The sequence below is a fragment of the Scleropages formosus genome, chromosome 6, assembly GCF_900964775.1.
Source record: "Scleropages formosus chromosome 6, fSclFor1.1, whole genome shotgun sequence".
In the NCBI taxonomy this organism is placed as follows: domain Eukaryota; kingdom Metazoa; phylum Chordata; class Actinopteri; order Osteoglossiformes; family Osteoglossidae; genus Scleropages; species Scleropages formosus.
The window spans coordinates 12,154,411-12,181,722 of NC_041811.1; the positions used below are offsets into that span (position 1 = coordinate 12,154,411).

Genomic DNA, 27,312 nt, shown 5'->3' on the forward strand with positions numbered 1-27,312 from the left:
TAATACATATTTTGTATGTAAATGCACATGAACAGTTTTTCATGTCTCTGTAGACTTTGTCTTTTGCGCTCCAGCTAGGATCCTGGTAGGCATATCCTGCCGTGCAGGAAGTCCCTGACGCCCTCCTCCGGCACCAAGGGACCGCAAAGGATCTGGGTTCTGATGTAGTTCCTTTCAAAAGGGAAATGTGTCATGTCTGTACCTTGAGGTGGGAGGATGGACAGGAAGCTAAGTCTCCCACGCACACTCATTACGCTGAGAGGAAATGTGGAAATGTTAATGCTGTGCACCCACACTGAGACTCACTTTTTTTTGTAAGTGAGGCAATGCAAAAGAAGGAACAATATGCAAATAATAATTTTGCTAATCGGGGTAAAAATGTGCTAACTGGACAAATGTATGGGAACGAAAAAAAAAAAAGCTAATTAGAGAAATTTCTGGACTTGCAGCAAACACAGTAGGGCGAGTTGGCCCTAAAGCATTTCGTTTGCTGTTCAAAGACAGAAGCAAAATTACTGCCCAGCCATAGTTTTCCAAACAAATATATCCAGCCATACTTGAAAACGTTCGTCCTCCTGAATAATTTAACGTGCATTAAAAAATTCATCACAAAAAGTCAATATGTGTCCTTATATGATAGCATGGAGAGCACAGTGGAAAGCAAATGAACAAATTTACCCCACACAGAAAGTGTCCCAGTTATGACAGCCCTCTCCCTCTCTATACCGCTGCTGAAATTAATGGGCCCTGTCAATTATCTAAATACATTAAATTATCACTCTAATCTGTGTCACTCACCCCCATCTACGCACACATGCAAACATTCACAGATGGACAATAAGCGCTCTTTCGTGCATTTCTGACAACATAAAGGCGATCTATCTACACAATAAGCGTTTGACCTAATCTGAAATTTGCCCAAGCGGCACTGGTGAGCTGTGAAAATCCACTATAAAGCACAGGATTCTTCTTCTGTTTCTTCTCCAGCACATTTAATTTTCAAGCTTCAAATGCTTGAACTTAGCAACTGAGCAAATATTTAGCTGAGGAAGAACAACTCAAGCATACAGGCTCATATGAGTGCCTTCGTTTACATAAGGTTTTAAAAGCTTGAAATGTTGAGGGATGAAGGAAAATATTCAGCTTGGTTACTCTCTATGAGTTACAATGCAGAACGGACCAGAAAAAGCCCATAAATCCAAGCTGCGCCCTTCCAGTGATACACTGACATTCTCTGGCGTCAGTGGAAAAATGCAGTTGGTTCATAAATGTTTGTTGATTATTGTCGGGATGAAAGCCATAATGTGGATTTCTCTTGCTTCTTGGTCATGGAAAAGGACAGATTTACGTACCTCTGGGAGAAAAAAAGAATCTGAAGTCATGGGGCTGCATAGAAGCAATTGGCTACAGTCTTTACCATATCACTCAGTTTCCTTTTTTCAACAAGAGCTGTTCCACATCAGCTTCTTATGCTGCAGTCATTAAGCCAAAGGCACCGCAGCACGATCAGGGAAGCTGATTCCGAAGTCGCGTTTGGAAACACACGATATGACAAGGCCAATGGTCCCAAAATCTTTCTCAATGTCTTTTTACAGCGCAGCTTCTGAGATTGCTGCCAGAGCAGCAGCAGTTTTCCAAACACTGTTACAGTGAATGAAAAGGAAGAGGCAATAAACAGTTTTCACCAATCTTTTGGATAAAGTGGAAAGTTCAGAGTTTGGTTGCGGGCATTGCTGTAATCCGTTGGAGGTCAAATACAAGCTACGCTGCAAGCTTTGTCTCACACACGGTGATCCTGCAGACAACCTCACGAAGAGCCCATCAACCTCATCATCTGCCGTATTCAATTCTGAGACCCTGTGCTGAACTGCAACATGATGGATCATATTCAGAAAGTTATGTATTTCAAATGAATAATATTCAGTTATATTGAATCTTTGAAAGACTTTGGCCTGCAAGAGTGGATGAAAACCACCATCTCACACATGAAGATTTGCCATGTTCAATGTCGAGGCCCTACATTAAATTAACACCATGTGCGCAAACATGGTAAAAATGTATTTTTGAGAGTTGAAGTATTAGACCAAACCCCTGCATACTCCAGCTGTTAATCACAAAAAAAGGTGTATAAACATCCACTATCTTCACACTCTTGGATGCACCGTTTTCTGGAGCCCACTGGCACCCTCTCTCCTCCGTCTTTTGTGTACCAGTTGGGGCTCAGAGCCTGGCTCGGTAATAGGCATGACACAGTCCTCACGCTTCTAACTATTGAATTTGCTTAAACACTATGAAGAACGCAAAATGTTCTAAGATATTGCTGAAGGGGTCTAACTACACACACACATTTTCTGAACCGCTTCTCCCATACAGGGTCGCGGGAAACCGGAGCCTACCCAGCAACTCAGGGCGTAAGGCCAGAGAGGGAGGGGACACACCCAGGACAGGACGCCAGTTCATTGCAAGGCACCCCAAGCGGGACTTGAACCCCAGACCTACCAGAGAGCAGGACCCGATCCAACCCACTGTGCCACCGCGCCCCCCGTTCAGGGCTATCTACAATAAAGTATATATTTGCGATGTAATATATACAATGATGGCAATTGAAAATCTTAAAAGAAAGACCACTGATTCTTTTCGAGTGGATTTCAACACTGTTTTCTGCTCATTACGTTAAACTGGGCCTTAGAGTGTATGGAACGTAATATTACATTGCGCGCTTAAATTGGGCTGATCCACTGATGCTTCACCTCAAAGTACTTCACAGACCGTCAACCCATAAAATACAACCACAGCGTTGCGTTTGCTGTCTGGAAATATGTGTATTCATTGGGACCCTTGTGTTCCAACCTGACATCAGAGCCTTCTGTCTCCGGTTTATCCAGCTCAAATCCCACAGTAGATCGCAGCCGGGACAGATGGTGCTTCAGGGCGAACCTCTTACAATATTCAATTTGTCCCGCCAGCCGCACTGCCTTCAAAAACAGGTCTATGGTTTCAGGCGGAAAAAAGGAGTCATTAACTTAATGGTTACGCCACGGCGTCGTGTCTCTCATTTAAATGCGATGCGTTTGCCTTGTGTCGTAGACTCCGAACGAGATAATTCTCCGTTTTTTTTTACTATAATTGTCAGTTCATTGCCTATTGAACATCTTTGTCCAGTTTTTATCCATTTATGCAGCTGTTCAGGTCACCGAGACAATTCTGGTTGAGTAATTTTATGTAGTATTCATATGCCCTGCAGGAGTGGACAGGCTGTTGGATTTCAGCCTCATGATGTTTTTTTCTTCTCTACCAGGTCTATGAGTTTGGTTTTCTATCTTTTGTCACCTTGCTTTTCACACATATCTGAGGCAAATTCTCACAAAAGCAATTGGAATTTAAACTACCTTTGTCAAAGGTGCAACAACAGAACCTTTACTTGGAATTTTGAGAGAAAACATTGGTTCGCAACTCCTATTCTACAACACCTTACTTAACAACACAGCTGACTTTGGAATGGGAGATCAGCCTATAGACACATATGGGGGAGTAGGTGGCAGAATGTTTAGAGCCATCATGTGACAACTGGAATGTCCTGAGTTGAAACTTCTACTTCTGTTGTGGTATCCATGAGTAAGATGCTTATGCTGAAGTGGTACATAAAAATTACCCAACTGTATAAAGCGGAGGGTGGTGCGCGGTGGCGCAGCAGGCTTGACCGGGTCCTGCTCTCTGGCGGGTCTGGGGTTCGAGCTCTGCCTGGGGTGCCTTGTGATGGACTGCTGTACCCTTCCTGAGTGTGTCCCCTCTCCCTTCAGCTCCATGCCCTGCATTGCTGGGTTGGGCCCAGCTTGCCGTGACCCTGCTTGGGACAAGCGGCTTCAGCCAGTGTGTGTGTAAAGTAGTAAATCATTTGTAGCTTATTGTACAAACCAGCTTTTGCTTTTGCTAAATAAATGAAAGCTTGGGGGCACCATACTATACTATTGCTATGTATGAATGATGTTGTAAATCTTCCTTGGCAAAAGCAACAAAAAGTATCTCAAGTATCAAAGTGTCAAAAGTTTGAACACACTTGAAAGCTAGTTTTTTTCACTATCGACAACACTTCATTTCCAGCTCATTAGTTTAAGTTGTCCTTCACTTTCCTTATTCACATATTTTGGGATTTTTTTCGATAAAGAATGACAGACCACCCAACCAGCCACAATCCTGATGGAATGCCTTGCCTCTGAAGTATGCTATGCCAGCCGTACTGGATGAGAACTCCAGGGACTTGGTAAAGTTCACTAGATGTGTGCACAGGAAAGAAACCCCAGACCATGACACTGCTCCCTCTGTGCTGGACAGCAGGAGCCACCCAAGCACAACTCATGTACCCATTCTCTCTGAGTTTTAAAAATGCTCTGAAACTGGACCCGAGGTTATCACATTTTGTCACTAGAGTCACGGTTATCGGCATTTCAATTGGCAGGACGCTGGCTCAACCTTGGTCTGTCTCCTACAGAGTCACAGTAATCGTCTTTTCCATTTATGGATAACGGAGTAACCTTACATTGTTACCTGAGTCACAGTAACAGGCCTTTCCATTGGCTGGATGCTACGACAGGCCCACAGTGTCACTTGAGATGCAGAAATGGCGCTGAAGAGTGGCTTGCCTGCCTGTTTCAGACACTCTAATTGATTAGATTGAGTTGATCCCAGTATGGGGACAGTATATCCTCTGTCCCCCTCTGCGTTATTCATTTCCTTTCTCTCTCACTCTCCCTTTCTCCTTACCACTTTTCATCTGGGAGACTTAACCCATAGTAGATCGAATGTCTCCATCCTGGAACCACAGTAGCAATCTACAGCAGCTGGTTTCTGTCTAGAGAGTTTGAAGGCAGCAGACGAAATGTTATGGGGATATCAGCAAAACTTGCTACATACTAAGTTTACATGTGTCACTTCTGGGCTTTGCTCTCGTGAATGAAACTTCAGTTTTTACACTTCACTGGATTAGGAATTTAGGCCAAAGAATATGTTTTACTTCAAGTACGTCAAAAGTTCTTCAGTACAAATGGTAATGAAACATGGTACGTGCATACAGTATATATTATATTTAGATATAAAGTTCATAGAAAACATCCGTGAAGCCTTTGGAATTATCTGCATTTCAACACAAATGGCTCCTAAAATGTGATCTGAGTCGTCTAAGTTATTATAATAAATATAGTATTGCTCATCAAACAACGGTGCTATATTTTTATTGAAAAAAATTATTTAAACGATTGAGATCAGTGATGGGAAAAATAGGTGAATTCTCATATTTAGAAACAAGTGGAACCTCCTTTCCTGGCAATAAACTTAACCAAACACTTTCTATAGCTGCTGATGAAACCTGTGGAACAGAATGTATTTTTTTCCCATTCCTCTACTCTATGTTTTTGCAATGTCTTGGTTGAACGGCATGTTTCAGATCATGCTGCACCATTTCAGTGGGATTGAGGTTAGGACTCTGACTTGGCCATTCCAAAATACAGAAGTTCTTTTGTCCGATCCACTCTGTTATTGATTGATTCCTGTGTTTTGGATAATTGTCATGTTGTATGACCAAAAGTATTTTGAGTTTTAGACTACAAACACATACCCTGACATTCTGCTGTAGAATTTACTGATACAACTTGTAATTTATTGGTCCTTAGTTACTACAAATCATCCAGTAAAACATTATGCTACCTTCACCAGGTGTCACGCCCACTTCCTTGTGCCAAATGCCTACACCACCCCAGATCAAATCTGCGGGGTATAAAGAAGCCGTTCCTGCACACCTGGTTGTGGAACCTCATCGGGAAACATCTCTTCTCCTGCGCTTCAGAAAGAACCTACATCTACCTCCTCGGCCTTCCCGACCCTTTTCGTTTTTCATCCCTCATTCCCTGTTCACCACATGCACGGCTCCAGATCCCGGCTTTATTAAATTGACTTTGTCTCCAGTCTCATTTCTCAAACAATGTTTGCTTCTTGATCAACCCATGCCCATCTTTGACAATGGCTCTTGCTTGCTCCTTGTTGTTTTCTCAGTAAAAGGAACCCACAATTGGGTCCACACCGATTCCTCGGTCTCACACCTTCATCATTGACACCAAGCTTCACAGCTGAGATAGGGTTTTTGATCTGGTGTGCAATGTTTTGTTTTCTCTCCATATAAGTAAAAACCCAATGTATATTGGCCAAAAAGTTCCACATTGTTTGAGTAGTGATGTGAAACATTCAGGTGGTCTTTACCAACTTCAAGACGGCAGCAGTGCTTTTTGGAGAGCAGTAGTTTCGTCTTAAGTAACCTCCAAAAATTGTAGACCCTTCACTGCAGATCCTTAGCTGTCACCCTTGGGTTTTTGTCACTTGTTTGAGGATTGTATGGGATGCTCTTCCATTGATCTTTGTATGATGTCCGTTCCTTGGGAGAGGAGGAGTGGTGCTGAATTTCTTCTTTCCATGTTTTAGTTAGCTGACTGACTGTAGACTGAAGGAGGCCAAAATCATTCATAGTCCCTTTGTAACCCTTTTTACTTTCATGAGTTTTAGAAACCCTTTTTATGAGGTCCTCTTAAATCTCTTTTGATTGTACTGCATTGCATATCACGGAATTCTGTTGTGAAGAACAGATTGTCAAAATTGTGTGTTTCTTCATACGGCAGTTTTTTAAACCAACATCTGAGGTAACTGGGACGCTGAATTCTCTTATTGGTATACCTCACTGGAATTACCCTTTTCAGAAGATGTTACTGTTCTTGGGAGTCACATACTTTTCCAATCAATGACCTTGATTATTTACACTATTTGTTCCCTAAAGATATGGAAATGTAAAATGTTGTATGTGTTTTTTAAGTAAATGTCACGTCCACGCCCGCATCACTATCGACAGCACCTCATACCACTCAGTACATGCACCCTTCAAAGACCTTCTCCCGCTCCCGTTCACTTGCGGAATCTCTCTGAAACAACCGTCCTTCTGTGCTATGTCCTGTTCTTCCTGGTCGCTTGCTTCCTGTATCTGTTCTCCGGCGTTCGACCCTTCGCATTGTTCCCTGACCACGTCCACGGATCCTCGCTCTCACTCTGACCGCTGATCGACCGACTCTTCGCCCATCCTTGCCGACAAGAACTCACTTGACCCCTTGGTTCCTGATGAACGATCCTGCACTTGGGTCCAGCCGCCCCGGCGTTCTCGGTTCCATGTGACAGTAAGACTGTCTTTATTTATTATTATGACTTAGACGAAGTTCAAATCACATTTTATGACCCATTTATGCAGAAATCTAGATAATCCAAAAGGGTTCACAAACTTTTTGTCACATCTCTCTTTTTCCCTATATATGCCTTCTACATATATATACATATATGTATATTTATATATATATACAGTATACATATATAAAAGAAATCCTGTTTTATTTACACAGACAAACTGAGAGCCAAAATGGAAGGGATATTTACCAGCAGTTTGCCTCATAGTTCCTGTTTCTTAATAATGACTTGATGATAAATATTTTTTTGCCTCATATGTGACTATTGCTTCATGACTGAATTCTGAAATTGTGAAATCAAAACCATTTTTGTTTTTATTTACAGTAACACCAGAGTCATAAATAACAGACAGGGCAGAAATGCTAAATCTGCTGTTGTTACTTCTGCACCCTGATAACTAAATTCCTACTTAACTCCAATTACCTGCAGAGATTGTTCTTTAGTTGAGTGCTGCTGAAGTCATGCTATAAGTGGATTTTTTTCTCCTAGTGAATGGATGAAGGATGAGCTCTCGGACCACATAGAGATCACTTCAAGCCGATCACGGGGAACGAAGGAAAGCAGTTTGTGCAGTAACCGTCCTCACAAACCATCTAATGTCTGAAGGCTTGATTTTATCATCCAGAAGGTTTTAGGCTCAAGATCTGGAAGTGGAGGACAACGTCTGTTCATGGTTTCCATTGCATCATCTGATATAATGAAATGTTTTATGTTGTAAAAAACATTCAGTACTGAAATACAAAACAAGGCCCAAAGTATATCTTCACAGGCTGTGCACCCTTCCCCACTACTGTGTTCCTCTCTTTTCCTCTGGCTCCCTGAGGTCAAAGAGCTCCCTGTCCTACTTCCTGGGGCTGTTAAAAGATGAAAAACACATGCATATACATATCCAATATTCATGCCCAAAGTGAGGAGGCTGCCCCTAGTCATTAGTGCACTTACCATCCCTCTGACAGCAGCAGCTCATCAGAAAGGGCGGAGAGTGCCGTACAACTGGCGGGGGAAATGGTGAGTTCCCTGCAAAAAAGATGAAGTCACAACCTCCTGGCTACCAACCTCCCTTCTGCTTTAGACCTTCCCTTTTAATATTTCAATTTGACCTTCTGGATAGATGACCAGGCCGGAATGAAGACGGAAATCTCTGGACCATAGCGTGCCACCGCGGTTAGATGTGTCTGCACAAATTAACCCAGACAAAAGTAGCGCACACAGATGTGCAAGGTGAGCCTTATGGGCACAGCCGTCAAATTTGTTGAGAAAACGCATGTCCTGGTGCTTGTACGGACGGACACTGACAGACCAGAGGGAGCCAAAAAGAGCAGAGGCGCAGGAATGAAACGAGTGTAAAACTTCCACTCCAGGGTATTCCACTCCTTATTGTAAGGAGGATCTGTTGGTGAAAAAACATTTAAAGTACAATGATCTCTCCACCGGCTTCTACTGTGTGCTATGAAACACCCAAGTGTCCACAAACACTAGAGTCGGGCCCTTTGACTGATGAGAAAAACAGCCCTCCTGCCCCTCCACAGCATATTTTCAGATTCTCGTTGTGAGTCACGCTACAGTAATCCCAAAGTCAGAACAAGGATCAGCCTGGGAGCTGAAGCTTAATCATGGGCTGGCTAGTCTGGGGAATTTGTAAATTTTTCTAAAAAATAGAAAAAGAGAGAGCAGTTAATTTAGAATTATATCAGTTTGAATTACCAAACGTATGAAGTTTCATGAGGTTCTCAGTCTCCAAAAACACAGCAAGTTCTAATTTACACTTGATCAAGTTGTAACGTTTAGGTTTTTACTATGGTGTTGGTTCTCTGCTCCTGTAGGTCATGATTAGATATCCCCATTCCTTTCCCAGTAGGGAAGATCCTCTTCTTGGCCTTGTATCCTGATCCCCTTCTCCAGGATGACAAGAGTGGTTGCGGCATTTGTCTTCATAATATGTCAAAGCCCACAGTGCACAAGATACTTGCTTGAAACATTATCACCAGAACCCCACTATGCTTCCTACTAGGGAGAGCTTGGTGGGGGGGCTACGCACTACAGGAGCCGATTAGGCCTGACAGAGGTCCATAAATCTCTGTAAGACACCACACTTACTATCCCGCATCGCTACAATTATCTGTTTCATCTGCTGCTTTGCATCACGCATGTCTTGAGGAAGGGAGCCCCAAAGAGATCTTCTCCTCATCCACTGACAGGCTTATGTGGGGAACACAGAATGGCAGAAAGTGGCCACGGTGGGCAATAGAAAACAAAAGTGAAAGGATGGCAGAGGGAGACTTTTGGGGCGGGTTTTGGGAAATTGTCAAAATAAAAGTCAAAATATTACTGGTGGAGCCCCACATGAAGTAAGTGTCGCCATAAAAAATCTCGCTTCAAATCTGGACATCAAGTGAGAAATGTGGCTCTTAAATCATTTGCGCTGAGTATTACTGTACATTTGAAATAATGCAAAATTAAAGTGATGGGAAAAATGAAACAAGGAAACATCTACTGACTTCAGTTACCAAAACATGGTTTTAAATCTGGTCCACACTGTATTTAAAGGGTGACAAGAGAAGATCTAGCATGGTAACTATATTGCTAGGCATGATGGCCCCTTGCCTCCGGTTATTTAGCAACTGGTAGTGCGTCACGAAAACGAAAGGAGGAGCATCTGACAGTGTGAAATTTCTAAACACATGGTGGTTTGAATGCGGTCTTGAATTGAGACAATGCAATAGATTTAGAGACTGTCGAAGGTCACCTCCGCGAGGATAAGAAATGTTGCACCGGTAAATGTTTCTGTCTCTGGCCAGGAGAATAAAACGAATACGTTTAATATCAGTACTTGGACTCCATACCACAGTTATTTCTGCAGTTTTTTCATTTTCCACTTTTCCAAGACATGTTGTTTGAGCTGTTTTTAAAAGAGAGCAGGTTTACCTTCGCTGAGACATCACCCTGCAAAGGTCAATTTGTGGTGTTACACAGTTCATAGGAGAAACTGTAAGTGCGCTATTGCATCAGAATCGGGGCGTTTTCTCTCCTACGAACCAGGGAGGATGTATGTGAGGCATATCCTTCCTTGCTAGGAAGTGCCTGTTTCCTTTTTTTAATCATATACTTAAGGACGTGAACATTGATGCTGAGCTGCTGACTAAGCACCACACACATTAAGGACGCTGGCTCAGACATAGAGCAAATCACTGCAGAATCAAGTTCCCTCAGAAATTCAACTTTCAGAAAGAGTTTTAAAAGCAGCTGTCCCCAAGGGAGAGTCCACTTAAAATCAGGAGAAAAGTCCATTTTCAAAGTACAAGATTGCCTGGTCTCGGCTGGAATCAGCTGGAGACCTATTCACTAAAAGTGACACATAAATCCCGTCCTAACACAAATCAATACAGCAGTCCAGCTGTTGGAAAGCACGTAACAATATGTTACTTTCTTAAGGAATTAAGTAATACATTGCGTCCCCCAGCACAGGGGGGTGCGGTGGTGCAGTGAGTTTGGCTGGGTCCTGCTCTCTGGTGGCTCTGGGGTTCTAGTCCCGCTTGGGGTGCCTCGTGATGGACTGGTACCCTGTCCTGGGTGTGTCCCCCTAACCCAGCAACACAGGGCGCAAGGCTGGAGGGGGAGGGGACACACCAAGGATGGGACACCAGAGCATTGGAATGCACCCCAAGCAGGACTTGAACCCCAGACCCACCAAAGAGCAGAACCTGGCCAAACTCATTGTGCCACCGGACCCCCTCACCCATTTAAAACATGACATGGTATTTCCTAGGACAGCCCTGTCACATACTGCTATACCATAAAGTAATGCATCCACACAATTCCTTCATTAATTTTCCATAACCACTTGTCCACTGTAGGGCTGCACTCATCCAGATCTTGTCCTGGAAGCACTGACAACAAGGTAAGGTCCATCCCGGACAGTACACCACTCCACCATACACAGACATGCAGATGACAATTTAGAGCCACAAATTCACCTGCAACACATCTTTCAATTGTGGGAAGAAGCCCACATGGACAGGGGGTAGCATGTACCCTCCACGTAGACTGATCTGGGTTACAACACATGTCCAAACCCACAACTCAGGAGCTGCAAGGTATAAGGTCTACCCACAGTATCACTATTTAAATTACATTCATACACCGTTTTTCTCCAAAGTGATTTAATGTCAATCTACTTATCTTCATACAGCTGGGTAATTACTACTGCAGCAATTTAGGGTAAGCACCTTGCTCAAGAGTACCACTTCCAGAGGTGAGACTCAAACCTGCAACCTTCAACCCAAAGGCAGTAGCACTAACCACTGAACTCCCAGCGGTCCTTGGTTGTTCTGTGCCGCCCATGTCCAGGTAATGCCACGTGTATGTCATCGTACAGTACTCTAACGGTACATGGCAAATAAGTAGAGCTAGTGGACACAGAGAGGACAGAGAAACTCCTGAACAGCTGATTGGAGACATTTAACATTCATTTTGTAGGGAGATGGCAAATTAATTTCTCTTGGAGTAATAGAGTGATGATTTATTTTGTTTGCAAATGAAAGAAGTCTAATTTGTAAATGATTTAACTTCATCCACTGACTGTTTGTACATCAAGCTGACACAGAGAGTTATTGTTTACCTTTTTTTTTTTTAACCACACCAGTAAAGCATATCAATTAATCCTGATACAGGAACAGGGGCACAGCGATGTGTCACGCTCGCGAGTTAAAAAATTAACAACGGTACTCGGTGGAATAACGCACAAATAATTGCGGAAACGTGTTGGGCTAGATGAGCATACATACTGTATATGACGAACGCTGGGGGAGCACATCCCCCTCTTATGAGTATGCGTCAGAATTCAACCTTGTATCTGTTCTCACTTTTCACGCTGAGTAATAACATGACATATTACTTCTTTCAAACAGCAAGTAATATGATGCAACCCAGAACACAATACAAAGAAATCTTCACGTTTTATCTGAATTTAATGCAAACAAAACCATGGGTCACCTGTGGTCTGGAGTGGATGTGCTTACAGGCAGAGAGAAAAAACATTAAATCCCACAGAGAAGAGGCTCACGGTGACACCCTTTGTTGTGTTTACGAGCATCGGCTGAGCCCGTGACACATTTTCCCTTGTGCGGCTAATCCTCAGGTATGGGTGGCAGCCTTTATTTATTTCTTCTTTTTCCCTATCAGTTGTGTGATATCACTTTACCGGGTCTCCAGATTTCTCGGAGTCACCGAGGGGCTGCCACGCTCACCTTTTGACTTCTTTACCTCTTGAACTGAGAAATTACAACCTGAAAGGCTGGTAGATGGCCAGTTATTGCACCAAAAGTGGAATGAATGAATGAGTGAATGAATGAATGAATGAATGAATGAATGAATGAAGAAACAAACAACCAACTAAACAAACAAATGTGCACGTGAAAATGAAGGACAAGGGTGAAGGGCTGTACGCATCTTTGTATTTGCACTGCACTCCATTAAAGTTTAATCACAGAGTAATTGGTTTGTAACTGTAACGTTTACTAGAGCATTAATAATGGCTGCACGCGCCTGTATTCGGTTACTTCGAGAGGACTGGGATTTTGTGACGGTATCACCATGACAGCACTGGACTGCGCAACCCGGGCGATATTTGACGTAGAACCGATACAGGAAAAATTACCCAATTCTATTAGCGGGTGAATGTGTTGCTTTGGAGCAAATCATCAAAGAAACAACGGAAAAATTATTTTTCAGCTGCCCATGCGGAGACATTCCGTGCGCAAGGAGAGCCAAGTACCATGAACCCTTTTCTTTAAAAAAATGTATCAGTTGTCTGCTGTTTTCTTGTCTTATTTATTCATTTTTGAATGTCCCTCCCTCCTCATCTCCATCCTCCATTCTTGACATTGAAGAACTGCTGTCATTGATGGAACCCAGAGATCAATCTAACTGAAGCAGAACACAGGAACGCGTAGAACGGTTCACTGTTTTTGACATCTCTCTATTTACCCTAAAGCTTATACCCCTAGGACAGAGTGACCCATCCGCTCCCATTCAGTAGAGTGGAAAAAGTACAGTCTCAAGGCTCTCTATCAGTTGCCAACGAGTGACTGGCACTTCTTCTAACTTCTGCAAATTCCTAGGTGAGATCCAGTTTCCCGGCTGGAATTTCCATCACAGAATTTTATGGTGAACCGAAGCAAAGAAGACCGCAGCTGACAAATGGAATTGTTTACAGTTTAACAGCCCGTGAAGTCGCTTCCAGCAAGCATCAGATACTGTGTCGCTGTACGACTGAAACAAATGGAAGAACGTGCTGAATACTATTGATTCTGAAATCTCGAACAACGCGGCAGCCCGGTACAATATACTTCTGGTTCAGCAGCGTGGGCACAACAATGGGGCCGATGAACCATTTCAAGGAAATTTTATCGTTTCTCGGTGTGCATAGAGTAAATGTACAGCTCCGTACAAACAACAGGTGAAAATCAGTGACGCATGATGTGAGCTGAGAGTGCGAGAAAATTTAGTGGTGACTGAGATAAATTGACCGGCTTTGCTGAGTCACTACTGAGGTCCCTGTTGGGACACAGCTGTGGGGCCTCTCCGTGAACCTGCCGCAGCATCGGGTTGCCCTGGACAGACCCGGCCGGGTAACCGTACCCAGAGGCCAACCTGAACTTTTAAAGAGGTGGATCACTTCTCCCAGCTGCCGCATGACAAACAGATCCGGGGGAGTGGAGGGGAGGGGGGTAAACACCTGAGAACGCTGTGGAGTAGAACCCCATCGGCATTCTCATAAGTCCGGTCCCATGCAGGTACACGAGGGAGCAGCATTAGATGGGCCCCCTTGACTCCCTTGGGCGGCAGGAGTATAACACAAGAGGTCTTAGCCATTATGACCCTTATCAACCATCAAAATGATGACAAAGACAATCACACACGGTAACGTTTACATTCAAATGTATTTATTTAGCTGGAGCTTTTCTCTAAAGTAACGTGCAGGGTTCACGAAACGACATTTCACAACAGGCAAAGGGCTTTAGGTAAAAGTGTTGATGAACAGTTTGTTTGTCTGTTTTTGCTGGTGCTGCCTCTACAACCGAGAATCTGATCGGAAACACAGAGGAGATCATGACGGATGAAGCGACTTTATGTAGCTCTCGGGAGATCAAGCAAGCAACGGGTCTGAAAGCAAAGAGTTTTGAGGCCCTTCTTTAATCCTGGGATTCAGCAGTTCTCAGGGAAAGAGGAAGCTCGAGACTTCAACTCAAGACACTGAAACAAAAAACAAGAACCTATGCACTTTCAGTTTTGCCCCTCGTCAGTGGTACCACCAAGTGACCGCAGTTGGAGCAGAACCGTGATTGTACCCGGGTATGAAGTGATCAGGCTTCGAAGATATCAGGGTGCAGATCCTTTCATTGCCTTGCAGGCCAGAACCAGAGTCTTGATCTTTACATGGACAGCTACAGGAAGCCAGCGGAGGGAGACAAGGAGGCTCAACGTAGGCGTGAACGTTCAGCTACTAGGAGATGTAGGAACATATATGCACATTGCACTTTATTATTGCTATAGACCTGCAAACATTGCTTAACGTGAATAGAAAGGTTTGGAATCCTTTTCCGTCTTTGTCAGCACGGTGTCCTACCAGAGGTCAACCTGTTGCTCTCAACCACAACTGCGTCAATCAATAATAACGAAGAGCATTCAAATATCAGTGCCTTCGTTTATAACATCCTTAATTTCTCTGGCAAGGGACAAAAAACGTGCCCGCGCAGCAATCAAACATCTGTGACGCGCAGCGGACCCTGCGGCAAGAAGAGATCCGGCGCGCGCACCTGACAGCGAGGGCGACGAGGCGCGGAGGAGGTGAAACCCAGCCTGCCGTCAAACGCTCGCACCCACCTACAACCCGGAGGCGACTGTAAACTGTTCGGTGAACAGCAGCCCCGCTAAAGACATCTTCCATCGACAGCAAGGAGGCAGGAAATAAGCCCGTGCCGGAATTTTCTTCCGCGCTCCACACGTTGACCTTATTTTCCGTGCGTTTGTGCTTTGTGTCGCCCCCCCGTCATCGTGTTCAAAAAAAACAAGATGGAAAATAGTAACAAAACAAGAACAAAGCATGATAAACAACATAATTACTGACATGACATGTTAGTTCAAGGGGATGATTATTTTTGGCCCAGGAGACCGAGTCGCACTCGCGCTCCTGGAACGGTTGGAGGGAAATGGCAGCTCTTTGTCTGCTCAGCCCGTCTGCCAGGGAGCTCCGAACTGGGAGCGACGGTGGCGCGGCTGCAGTCAAATGGCAGCGCGCGGAACTATCGCGCATTCCTCGTTAATTACTTTCCGTACCGACGGCCCGGGGGCCCAATCATAGTAATGTGGCGCAGAAGCCGGATGACCCGCTACGCACACCAGCCGGCAGCCACATGCAACAATAGGCCCCCTTCACCGGGGGGTCTCCGGCATTGCAATGCCTATAACAGGTTCTGGTCTAAGCAGTAAAGTGCCATTCAGCGAAATCACTCAGAAGATGTGAGGGGGGCTGTTTGTCTCAAGGAACATCGGGGTGGGGGGGAAAAAAAAAAAAAAAAAAAAACGCAAGCAGACAAGGCGTTCTGGACTCCAGCGGAAGGGAGGCTTCTGTTTTTTCGTGGGTCATTAAACTCGGCGCCTCGGGGCGGCAATGAAAACGCGTAGCAGATTGCAAGAAGACACCGATATCGATGCTGCGCCCTATCCTCCTTGTGGCACGTCGGCTCAAGATTAACTACACTTAATGGCCTGTTAACGTTTTGTTCGGTTTCGTCCGGGCAGATATAGGCGGTCACGCGCGGATGGCGCCGCTCACTTGGTCTCACTTACATAATCTCCCCTCCCCGCTTCCGCTTATCTCGCGTTCACCTGCTTCTCGCCGGGGAGATTGGATTACGCTCACATTCTATTAAATCACGTAACAATTTAATCCGAACCAGCGCCTGGGACAGCCGCAAGGGAAGTCCTGAGATTAATTAACAAGCGGCGACTAATCACTCGCCTCGCCCGAGGGTCAGACGCTGCGGATCGCCTCGCTGTCTTACCTCCTCTCGCTACTTCATTATACAAATTATCTACGCAGTCAGTCAGTTAACACCCTCCGACGGATGCGCGCTATCGTGTGGACGCTCTTCCTAATTTGAGCGTGAGTTTCAACGCTCGGATCTGCATGGCTCGGGGGTTCCGCTCCGTGCCGATTTACTCCAGCCAGACGGATTGCTTCCGAGAGTCCCATTAAACAGTAAGAAACCGGATTTACCAAGGAACCGAGCAAATCATTTAATATATGTTTATTTAGTTGACGCCTTTGTCCGAGGCAGCATCTAACGTTACGTTTGTACACTAAGCCACTGACAGCGATTCGCCGCTTGTGCATCAGGGTCATTTTTGACGGAGCAATTCAGGGTAAAAACCTTTCTCAGGGGTCCCTCGGCAGGAGCAGGGATTCGAACCCAGCGTCCAATCACGTTAATTCATTTAGCTGACACGTTCCTCTAAAGCGACTTACAGTGTTCAGGTGCTTATAATTATTCACCCATATATACAGCAGGGTAATTTTTTAGTGGAGCAATTTTGGGTAAATACCTTATTTAAGGGTTCTACAACCAGAGGTGGAAACTGAACCTGTGGGTCCAAAGGCAGGAGCGCAAACCACTATGCTACCAGCTGTCCTTCCAGGTGGTTCCACCCTCCATGAATTGAAACATGACATCTCTAAATACTACGCCACCTGGTCGCCCACAAATGGGGGATAGTAGATAAAGCATTGTTTCAAGTCTGAATTAAACCTGTTTTTTTTTTTTTTTTTTTTTTTTTTTACATTCTTAGGCAGGTGGTATGATGATACCTCGGTAACTTACTCATTTAGCTTACAGTTTCCTCCAAAGCAACTTACAGGGTAAAGGTACATACAGCTATTTCCCCATTCACACAGCTGGGTTTTTTTTTTTTTTTTTTTTTACAGCAGCAATTTAGGGTAAGCACCTTGCTCAAGGGTACTACAGCCAGAAATGAGCCTCTAACCTGCAACCTTTGGGTCCAAAGGCAGAAGTTCCAACCACTATGCGACCGGCTGCCAAGACATAGAAGCTTTTTTTGCAAGTTCAAGAGTTGATACTGAATAAGCAGTTTTATTTCTTAAAAAACATCTAAACGGAGCACTAACATGCAAACACACACACACACACACACACACACTCACTCTCTGCCTGCCAATTCAGACTTTTCACCTGTCAGAGGCTCCAGGACCCGGAAAGGAACGAAAAACTCACGAGCGCAAGTAGAGCACTCTTTGAGCGAAACTTAATAAAAGCGCCGCACGATTCTTTGCCAGCAGGTTCATATGGGAGGAACGTTATTCCTGCTCTTTTCTCCAGCGCAGCGGAAGGTGAGCTTCAGGGAGGCGCAGGTGCTCAAGCAATAGGACACAGAACCCACATGTCAGGAGATCTTTCACCCTTTCAGAATCCACTTTCTGCGCTGCATAATTTCTCCGCGGGGACTTCGCTTTCTACATCGGCTGGACAGCATATTGGTTTCTCGGCCAGCTTGCGGAAAGGGCAATCTTGGTGCAATAACAGCGGGGAGACCTCAGCCGGCAATATATCCGCAGATGCGAAATTAAAACCCTGAACCCACCAACAGGCAGACGGAGCCATGCGATGGGAGATCATGGATTTTTGGTTTCCCGCTTACTTCCGCACTCGGTCGCCACTCGATGCCAGCGTTCCTGTAAAGTGGAGTAGCAGCACAGCCTAAATGTCAGCTCTATATGTCTCTCCGAGACATTTCCCCCAAATTCAAACTCCAATAAGCTTTCCTTTCCGAGTAAATGCACAGCGCGCGTCCAACTGCCATTCTATTTGCAGGGCACGCTGGCACAGAGCACGGGAGTAAAGAAGGGCTATAAAAAGGCAAATGGAAAAATGCAGGCCTCACGCTTGCAAAAGCTGGACTGAGGTGTTAAAGCAATTTCCTTAACAAAACACGTCATAAAAATGACCACTTTCAAAACAGAACTTTAACCACTAAAGCCATTCTTTTAAATTTCAGGTTCCAACATTAAAAACAAGAAAAGTCAGATGGAAACCAGTGACATACCTGTACACACGGCGGAAATACATTTACATTAATTTATTTAGAGATTCTTTTATCCAAAGTGACTTCCAATGAACTCTATGTAGTGTTACCAGCCCACACACCTTTTTCACCGCGGTGACTTACACTGCTAGATACACTACTTACAATGTGTCACTCATCCGTACATCAGTGGAACACACTCTCTCTGTCACTCACACGCTATGGGGGAACCTGAACAGCATGTTGTTGGACTGTGGGAGGAAACCAGAGCACCCGGAGGAAACCCATGCTGCAAAAACTGTAAATACTGATTCCTAATACTGCAAATTCTACATGTACTGGACTCTATATGTTAAGAGTGGAACCTGTTCTTTGTTTTGGAACCGGTGAGATGTACAACAGTACAGGTGATGGTGAAGAAGAGGAGCAGCACAGTGGGTGAGCAGGTAGCTGGGCTGCGCGTTTGGACGTGGGTTCAAACCCGGCTCAGCCTGTACAGAGTTTGCACGTTCTCCCAGTGCTTGTACGGGTCTCCTCCAACAGTCCAAAGACACACGTTTAAGGTGAAGCGGTGACTCCAAACTGACCTTAGTGCGTGTGTTGCAGTGCTCTGCTGCACAATGGTGTAATGATCCAGTACAGGGAGGTTTCCCCCTACAACCAGGGGAAAACTTTAAAAACTGATGTCGTCTGCCCCCTGGGCCACAGGCAGCCAAGATGAGAAAGCCAGAAGATGCAATTTTCACTTCTTATTCCTCAAAATGATACTTTTTCTCCAGAAGCATTCGGTGTTCTGGAAACCTGGGTTTTTGTCTCACTCGCAGCCGAAACGTAGGGCCGAACCCGACTCACTTGTGCGTTGTCTGCTGTAATAAATATTCATAAGGAAAACAGCCTTCGGGGAACTCCGGTGATTTAACGTGCCGGGCTGGTCAGGAGAACGTTTCAGCCGTAGACAAATTATGTCGGACGGCTCAGCGGGGAAGCATTATTCTTGGTTTGAGAAAAATGCTGCCGTATTTTGTCAATAATGACGGCAGCTGCTTAGAGAGTAAAAAATTTTTTAAAAAAGGCCATTCTACTGGCGCTGTCAGCTCCTCCCCACATTTTCTGCTCTTCTGGAACCCAGAAACCCTTCTTTGGCGTCAAGTGTCCACATCCAACGCTTTCAGACCTGTTTCGTCCCACTTTGAGCTGCGGCGGATCCGGGTGCGAAACGGCACCGGTCAGGACGGTCCAGAAGAGGACGGGTGGACGGCGCCCTTAAGATCGCCCGGCTGGACGCTTCGGACGTGATGAACGGACTGGCATTCACTTGCAGCGAGTGGCCTTGAGACGGAAAGGGCTCATTTTCCCAAGGGTCTGGTCAGGGGTTCGGAGAGTCTGAGGAAGGGCAGTATGGAAGTGACACGGGAACCTTGTATTGTTTACATTTCCTCTCTTTCATACGTGCTGCCATAGAAGCTAAGAGGCTCTCCGAGCTTGAAAAAGCGAGTAAATTCAGATTAAGTGAGAATGCAGATGCTTTTCCGGCTAACAGAAGAGTCATGGCGACTCCCTTTGAAAAAGAAGCTCAAAGTCCAATCAGAGAGGTAGCGTTTGGAAGTCATGAATCGGACTATCGAACGGCACCTCGGGATTTCTGGGTCCTTGGAAAACGCTTCTCGCCGAAAGCGCTCATCAGTTTGGATTCAAGGAACGGAGCCAATCGGGTCACTTTTACCTGTTGTATTGTTTGCCCGAGTAACAAAAACAATCAGAAGGAAATACCAGTCCTGCTGCTTCAGTGTGGCGGGGAGAAGACGGGAGACCCCAAACGGAAGGTTCGACAACACCCCACACTATACCGCTATAATGAAATAATAGAGAAAAACACACACGCATATATACCTGCACCTGTTCACGCGTTCCTGCCCTGGAGGAAAGAGAGCGGAATCAGCCAGCGGTCTTGCGTTTTCCGCAGCCTGTGGCACCGAAGCGCTCATGCATGCGGTACAGTGCCGGATGCACCGCCTGATCCTCCCATCACGCAGCGGACGCAAGACGGCCTTCATCCCCAGTGCGGCAGCCTGTCAAACCTCATTACTGCTTAGCGCTTGGCAGATCGATAGCGCCGGGGCCCCCGTCCCACGCACGGAGCTTCAGCACAAGGTGAGGAGGACGAGAGGGAGGGAAGAAAGAGGAAAGGGAAGCGTAATCCGTCAATTTTGCTCTGCCCTTTTCCCTGGACGGGAGATGGGATCATGCCTCGCAATAAATAGGAGTGGAGTTTTGAAAAGGGGCTTTGGGCATCTGCTAAAGCTAGAGCCTGTTACCCCACGCTTTGACTCCGCGGAAGCTCTTTGGTCAGTACCACACCCTGCTGACGTGCCCCACGCAGAAATCCAAGCAACGTTCTGATTATGAGGACAAACAAGATGAAGGGAAACTTTTTCGGTTGGACAGAAGACAGGGAGCTACGTGCTTTGGTCTTTTGCACCTACAGGTCCGCAGTCCCTTTCCCGCAATTCCAGAATCTGAACAGCTCTGAACACCGGAAATTTGGCGCCCAAACAATGTGAGCACTGAAGCACTCTTTTCTCCAACCAGATGAAATGAACCTTTACTGAATGGACATGTACAGGTATTTAGCTCAGCTTGAACCTGTATATGTTTAATGTTTTACTGAACATTTTCCTTAGAAATAACAAGTACTATAATATTTAAGGTCTATATTTGTCCCACTACTTAATTCACTACTTTCTTATTATCTAAATGAGCTGTAAATAAAGGATAATGCTGTTCGAAGTCTTTAATTATCCCATTTAGTATGAATATTCATACAGTATGTTTGCGGCCGAAATGTTAATGTGTTTGCTTATGGGTGCTGGCCTAGACCTTGCTGGGGGTATTATGTAGTATATGGCATATGTCCTCTATCGCCTTTCTAAAATCATAAAAAACTCAGAATTCAACATAGCTGCTCCAAAAGGTTTAGGATAAGGGATTTTGTAGCTGTATTCTGATGAGATGGAGGGTTGATGGGCCACTTCTGCAAGAACAGGGTTTGATCCCAACTTACACTGAAAACTGTTTAACTCTCTTTACTTTCACTTGCTTTTACTTTGGTCTTTACAATGTTTCTCTTAAACGCTTCGGCACACCTGCTGCCATACAGGATGTCTTCAGCCGAAACGGTCCCACCGGTACACTCTCTTTGCATCAAACGAACACACCACAGCTTCCATCGTGCAGTCGGATGAGCGGGGACCGAGAGCGGGGTCGTCAACTCCAACCGCCAGAAACTTTTCAGCTGTTGCAACAGTGGAGGACTGCATTCCAGGAGATCCTGCCAGCCTCGTTGCAAAATCAATACTCCAGACCCCTGCTTGACAAACACGAGAGCATTTCCCGACAGAGCGAAGCCTCGTCTTCCTGCCAAGCCCCCGTCAAGCCTTTATTTACAGGCATGTTTTTTGAAACTTATATTTGCCTGCATGTTTGAAATCTTCATTACCAATCTGGCAGTTCCGCAGTGAAGTTCATCTACCGTCTTAAAATTATGATAAACAGTGCTGTGTCTTTGCCTGCTTATGTTGCATCGATGAATGTTCAATAAACAATGAAGGTGAAGAAATGACGGTCAACAAACACATGATTATTAATTTCTTGATCATTTAAGAACAACGTGAGTCTGCACAGAACTTTGCTACGGATGAGACATGACATGTGATGCCAAGCTCACAGATGGCAAAGTGGGATCACTCACCCATGTGGATATCCAGATAGAAGGGATCCATACTGGGGCCTGGGCATCCAAATTCAACGGTCACGCTGCTCGAGGCTCATGAAAAATGGAAGGCGAGCAGCTCACTTCTTCTGCTCGGGCGCAGCTACTGGACGAAGGAAGAGTTTCCCTGGGCTTCCGAGCACGGTTTCACACCGCACCACTTTCACACACTGGGTTTTTAAACAAAAGGCCGTCCCCTGCTGCAGATCAATCTGTTAGGAACTCCCGATTCCATGTATTAAGAAATGTTGGCTCTCGCCTACTGGAAAGTTATAAGGAGAGCATTGCAAGACGAAATGAAGGAGTTACTCAAGCCTCTGGCTCCTCAAAGGACAATGACTTCACTGTGGGGTTTATATTCCTTTTTTTTACACAGCTTGCTAACTGTTCTTCACAGTCAATTAGGATTTCCCTCCTAAACGAGTAGCTTGAGGATTCGATGGCAGGCAGCTGTTTCGATGTCTTACGTGTTAACCCGGGGCCTCAATTAAAGTGAAAAATCCATAAGAAATGTCATCCTTGATGATTTGAGAAAAAAAAAGACATGTATACATGCAGACCCCATATGACCAACCCAGCACCAAAAGCATTACGTTAATGAAGTGCACAGTTTTTTCACGTAACAGTCATATCATTGACATTCTTGTACAACGTGAGCGTATATTTTTATGTACAGGTGTACCACCCCGCTGGTATCCATGCTTTCACTATAACCCCCCTCAAAAAATGAATACCCTTCTTTGCCGTCTGCTCCGATCCCTCCCATTGTAACACCTTTTTCTTCTCTGGAAAAAAAAAAAACATAAAAATGAGCGCCTGAGAACATGTTTTCTTTTATTCTCTTACTGAAACTGAGAAAAAAGCTACAAAACATATTTTAGCGGTGGTGACGGGAGCGATAGCTCACTCGTAATCCATCATTGCCACTGTGGATGTAAATAGTTGTTGGGAAACCTTTGTGGGGACTTGTGAGGGATTGATGACTCCGCTTTTGTCCTGTTGTTCCAGAGCTTTCGGCCAGATGCGTGTGCGTGTGTGTGTGCTCTGTGAGTGCCGCTGCCTAACGATGCAGAGGTGTGTTCTGACACTTCGGTCTCTCGAGACGTCTTTCTGTAACGCCGCCGACAGCTCGGTCCAAGCAGGTTATTGCAATATTTCTGGACAACTTCAATAAATATTCTATAGTGTGCTGTAGTACTTTATTATTATGATTAATTAAATATATTACCATCTGAAGTTTTTTATATCATATCCAGCAACATTTGTCAAAGTTGGTTGGGGTTTTTGGGATGGGCTGGGAACCAACAATAATTTTCCACGTAAGGAATAATGGGAAATGTGCTCCCACTATCCGCCTTTTCATTATTCACCCCATTTTATGGAAAAGTGAGGGTGGATAGAGGTTTTTGCCTGTATGTTGAGTATAATTTTCACAGCAAGGAAAAGATATTGAAAATTTTTTGCAATATTAACCAAAAAATTACATAATTTTACATTTACATGTGTTCATTTAGCAGATGCTTTTCTCCAAAGCGACGCACATCTCATAGAAAATATTTGTGCATTACATTAGGAGAAAGAGAGACTTAGATGCAGACGTGTGATACTTAAGTGCAGTTAGTTTCTTACCACCATATGAACCAATGCTCATCACACAAGTAACTGCATAAAGGTTTATCCGAATATCGACAATTCCTACACACCTTCCTAGCAATATTTTTACATCGCGGGAGTAGCTGTGTGAAGGTTTATCCATTGTTTAATTTAGTTTTTCTTAATTTTTTATCCATTAAAGGGAGGTGCGGTGGCACAGCTGCTTTGGCCGGGTTCAGTGAATCTGGGGTTTGAGTCCCAGATCGGCGTCCAGTCCGGGGTGTGTCCCATCCCCCTCCAGCCTTGCGCCCCGCGTTGCCGGCATAGGTTCTGGCTCGCCGCGACCCTGCTCAGGACAAGCGGTTTCAGACAATGTGCGTGTTTATCCATTTGTGTTAATTTTACCCTGTATTTCGAAACGTGAACAAACCTGAGCGGTTCCACAGGTGTGCACCAAAGCACAGTGATTGGGCCCCTCCTCTCTTTGCATATATTGTCTCATATGATTTCTGCAGTTATCCTCAATTCATAACAGCAAGGTATGAGGGTGAGATGAAAAATCAATGCAATCCAGTATAATGTCATTTTTCAGGAACAGCGCTCTAAAATGGTCATTACATACTATATATGCTTTTTAGTATTTCAATCCATAAATGAATCCATTTACTAAATCACTTTGTCCTCGTGGTGTAAAGTGATGAATGGGAAGTCAACCATGCTTTCACCAGTGCTGTGGCTCTGACCCTGACAGAGGCCTCCTTCAATTCAGAGCATTCAGAGCCCCTAACAGCAGTTCGACATATGACCAGGCTGTGCAAATGAGCCCTTCAGGAAGGATGAATGGCACACTTAATGTACAACAGCACCAATAAATGTTATCAAAAACCCATAAAGAGTCAGCTGATGACCAAAACTATAATGACACGTTGAGACTCCGTTCATGGACGGCGGAGATGCCTTGAAATGGCAAAATTTTTCAGATTTTACAGAATAAAGTTTTAGCTAAACAAACGATTAAATTAGCATGATGAAAAATTAACACGCACACAAAGCCCAGGAATTATATGCAATATTCTGTCTATAGTTTGCAACAGAGCTGCTGATGATGCCTTCAAAACATCCGAGGCAGGTGTGAAAAAAGGAGCTTATTGTTGGATTGCACATTTATTCAAAGTGGAAGGTCATTCATTACCGGCCTGGAATGTCGCTTTGAGTTCAAGGTGACTCTGGATATGTCTGTCAGCTTTAGTGATCCTCACACTCAGACAGCAGGTGGACAACCATGACACACACACACACACACACACACACACACACACACACACACACTGCAGTAACATTTATGGCTTTTAGTGTTAAGGTGTAGACTCACACAACTGAAAACATCAGCATGCCTTGAGTTTCTCGAACATCTTTTGCTTTTCTTGCTGTCTTCTATCCCCCTCTGCGCGCAGGTACTACTGCAAAAACTACGTTTGAGGACAACATAACCCAACAGCATAAGCCAACGTAAAAATTAGTCTTTGGTTCCTGTTAGTCTTATATTTCCAAGAAGTCTATTAACGTGACATACAAGGGTTCTTTGAATTTTTATTCAGAGTTTTGCTCATTTATTTGAAGATACAAATGCTGCCTAATGCATTAGTAGCTCCTGAGTCCTCCAGCAGTTCCAGGTTTCATTAGTTAAAAAAATATAAGCTCCATGTTCATGTTCCTTAAAATGGAAAGTTATGGATCATGAGCAATTCTCTGGCCTTGACCATTAACAGCAGGATTAACTAAATTCATGGAATTTGCATGAGGTTTTTCTAAGAACTGCAGTACCGTGGTACCTGCCCTGTACTGCAGAACTGGTGCTTCTGGTGGCGAACTGGAGAAGCATGGCGGAAATTATTAGTCTGAACAACCAGTGATTATGGATGCCTATCTATTTTTGTGTCACATAATGCAATCACATATTCATATCTACCATTAGATTAGCACTGCTGCCATCGCATGAATGTTCAAAAGCCGCTATTTAGTGACCTGGGTTGACTGTGGCTCTCAGAATCAGAAATGATTTTTGTACAGTTTCCACAGCAGAAAATCACAAACGTGTCCTGTCTGACCCTCCCCAGTGACTCGTGGGGGGGAGCGCCGCAGCATTCGTTGCACCCAGAGTGAGTCAGAAAGTCAGAAAACGTGAAGGAGAGGAGCAGCGACGAGGGGAACAAAAGCAGGGGCGAATTCCGTGCCACCTGTCAATCAGCGCATGGTCCACAGCGGGGCGCAAGCGGGGGTTTGCTTTGAGAAGGAAAAGACCCCGAATCATCGGGGAGCCCAATCGTTGCTTAGGGCTCCTGTAAGACAGGGACCATGTTTGTCTAGCAGTTACGTGAGACTGTTCAAACACAACCCCGAGAAAATCCCTCCCGACGCTAGACCCGTCCAACGCTAATTTGACAGCCAACGTAGGGCGTTCGCTCGAACTCCGCCTCGACGTGCTGCGACTCTTTCAAGAGCGCTTCTTTTAGACAAACACGGGCAAAGGGTTATTGCTGTCATGCGCCATCGGGTCGACGTCAGCTTTACACGAAGGGTGCTCCCAGAAAATTGTGCGCTTGAGTCCGTTCGTCCGGTTGCTGGTCGTCCTCTTCTTTTACCTTCAAGCGTCCCAACGGCAGTACCTGCACGGGGATCCGCACGGGATGTCCAACGCCCTGCCTAAACTGATGGGTTTAAATTCCACCGGCGAAGGCTTCCAAGTGGATCTGTGGCACTCGGGCTTCTGCTCATAAACTACCCCGGCGTTCCTGGGGGGCAGTTTTATCTCTTCGTTTCCCAATTCTGCAGGAGGACGCAGGTCAGCAGCGGTCCCGGCGCTGGGCCGGATGTTTGAGTAAGACGATCTTCAGGCCCAAAGTGTTGTGTCAGAAAGCCGAGCGAGCAGGCTCGGCGCTGTGAGGAAACCACATCTGTTTTCAATCACGCACATCAGTCCGAGCTTTACAGGCCGCTACAGGCAGTTGTTAAAGGTTCTGCGTGGCAGCGGAATGGCCGAAACGGGGGAGATTTATACATTCTTTGCTGAGTGCTCGCATATTCAGTAAGATGTATACAGGCGAGGAATTTTAATGAGTCATCTTGACCAAATTGCTGAATCTAAAAACGGTTAAATTGGTCCTGTGCACAACTGTGTGATAAACAATTTCCAGGAACGATGTTATCAATGCGGCCTTTTACTCACATCATTAGACTGCACAGAAAAATTGGGTGCTAAAAGTAAACCAGGGGTATCATCTGTGCTTCTTATTTAAACTTTAGTGTGCTTCACAGGATGTTCCTTTTCATAGTTACGCTGCATACGTAGGAAACTTCTCTAAATTTAAAGGTTTGCTCTTTATGAACCTCTCTTTTTTTTTTACAAGAGATGAAAATCTGAAAAAAAATGAAAATAAAAATCTGAAAATATGTCATTTCTATGAATGTGACAGGGCATATTGAAAAAGACAGAGCTGGAGTACCAGTCAAAAGTTTGAGTACATCTGGCCAACGCTTATGTGTGACTGAAGAGTGAAAGTAAAGGAAGACACACAAGT

General features: G+C 44.8%; 1 protein-coding gene across 6 annotated transcripts in view; it reads right to left on the bottom strand.

The window, feature by feature from the left end:
* Window positions 1-22,286, bottom strand: part of LOC108927205 (retinoic acid receptor RXR-alpha-A-like) — a 139,949-nt gene extending 117,663 nt beyond the window's left edge. For 5 of the 6 annotated variants that reach the window (XR_001965574.1, XR_001965572.2, XR_001965573.1 and 2 more), the window contains exon 1: window positions 22,121-22,286. Coding sequence is in view for 2 of the 6 variants with exons in the window: in XM_018740329.2 (XP_018595845.1) it covers window positions 22,121-22,151 (31 nt within the window). In the remaining 4 variants the exon portion in view is untranslated. Of the gene's footprint in view, window positions 1-20,262; window positions 20,373-22,120 lie in introns of those variants that run through there. The other variant, XM_018740330.2, reaches the window with a different exon arrangement.
* Between the last annotated feature and the right edge of the window lie 5,026 nt (window positions 22,287-27,312).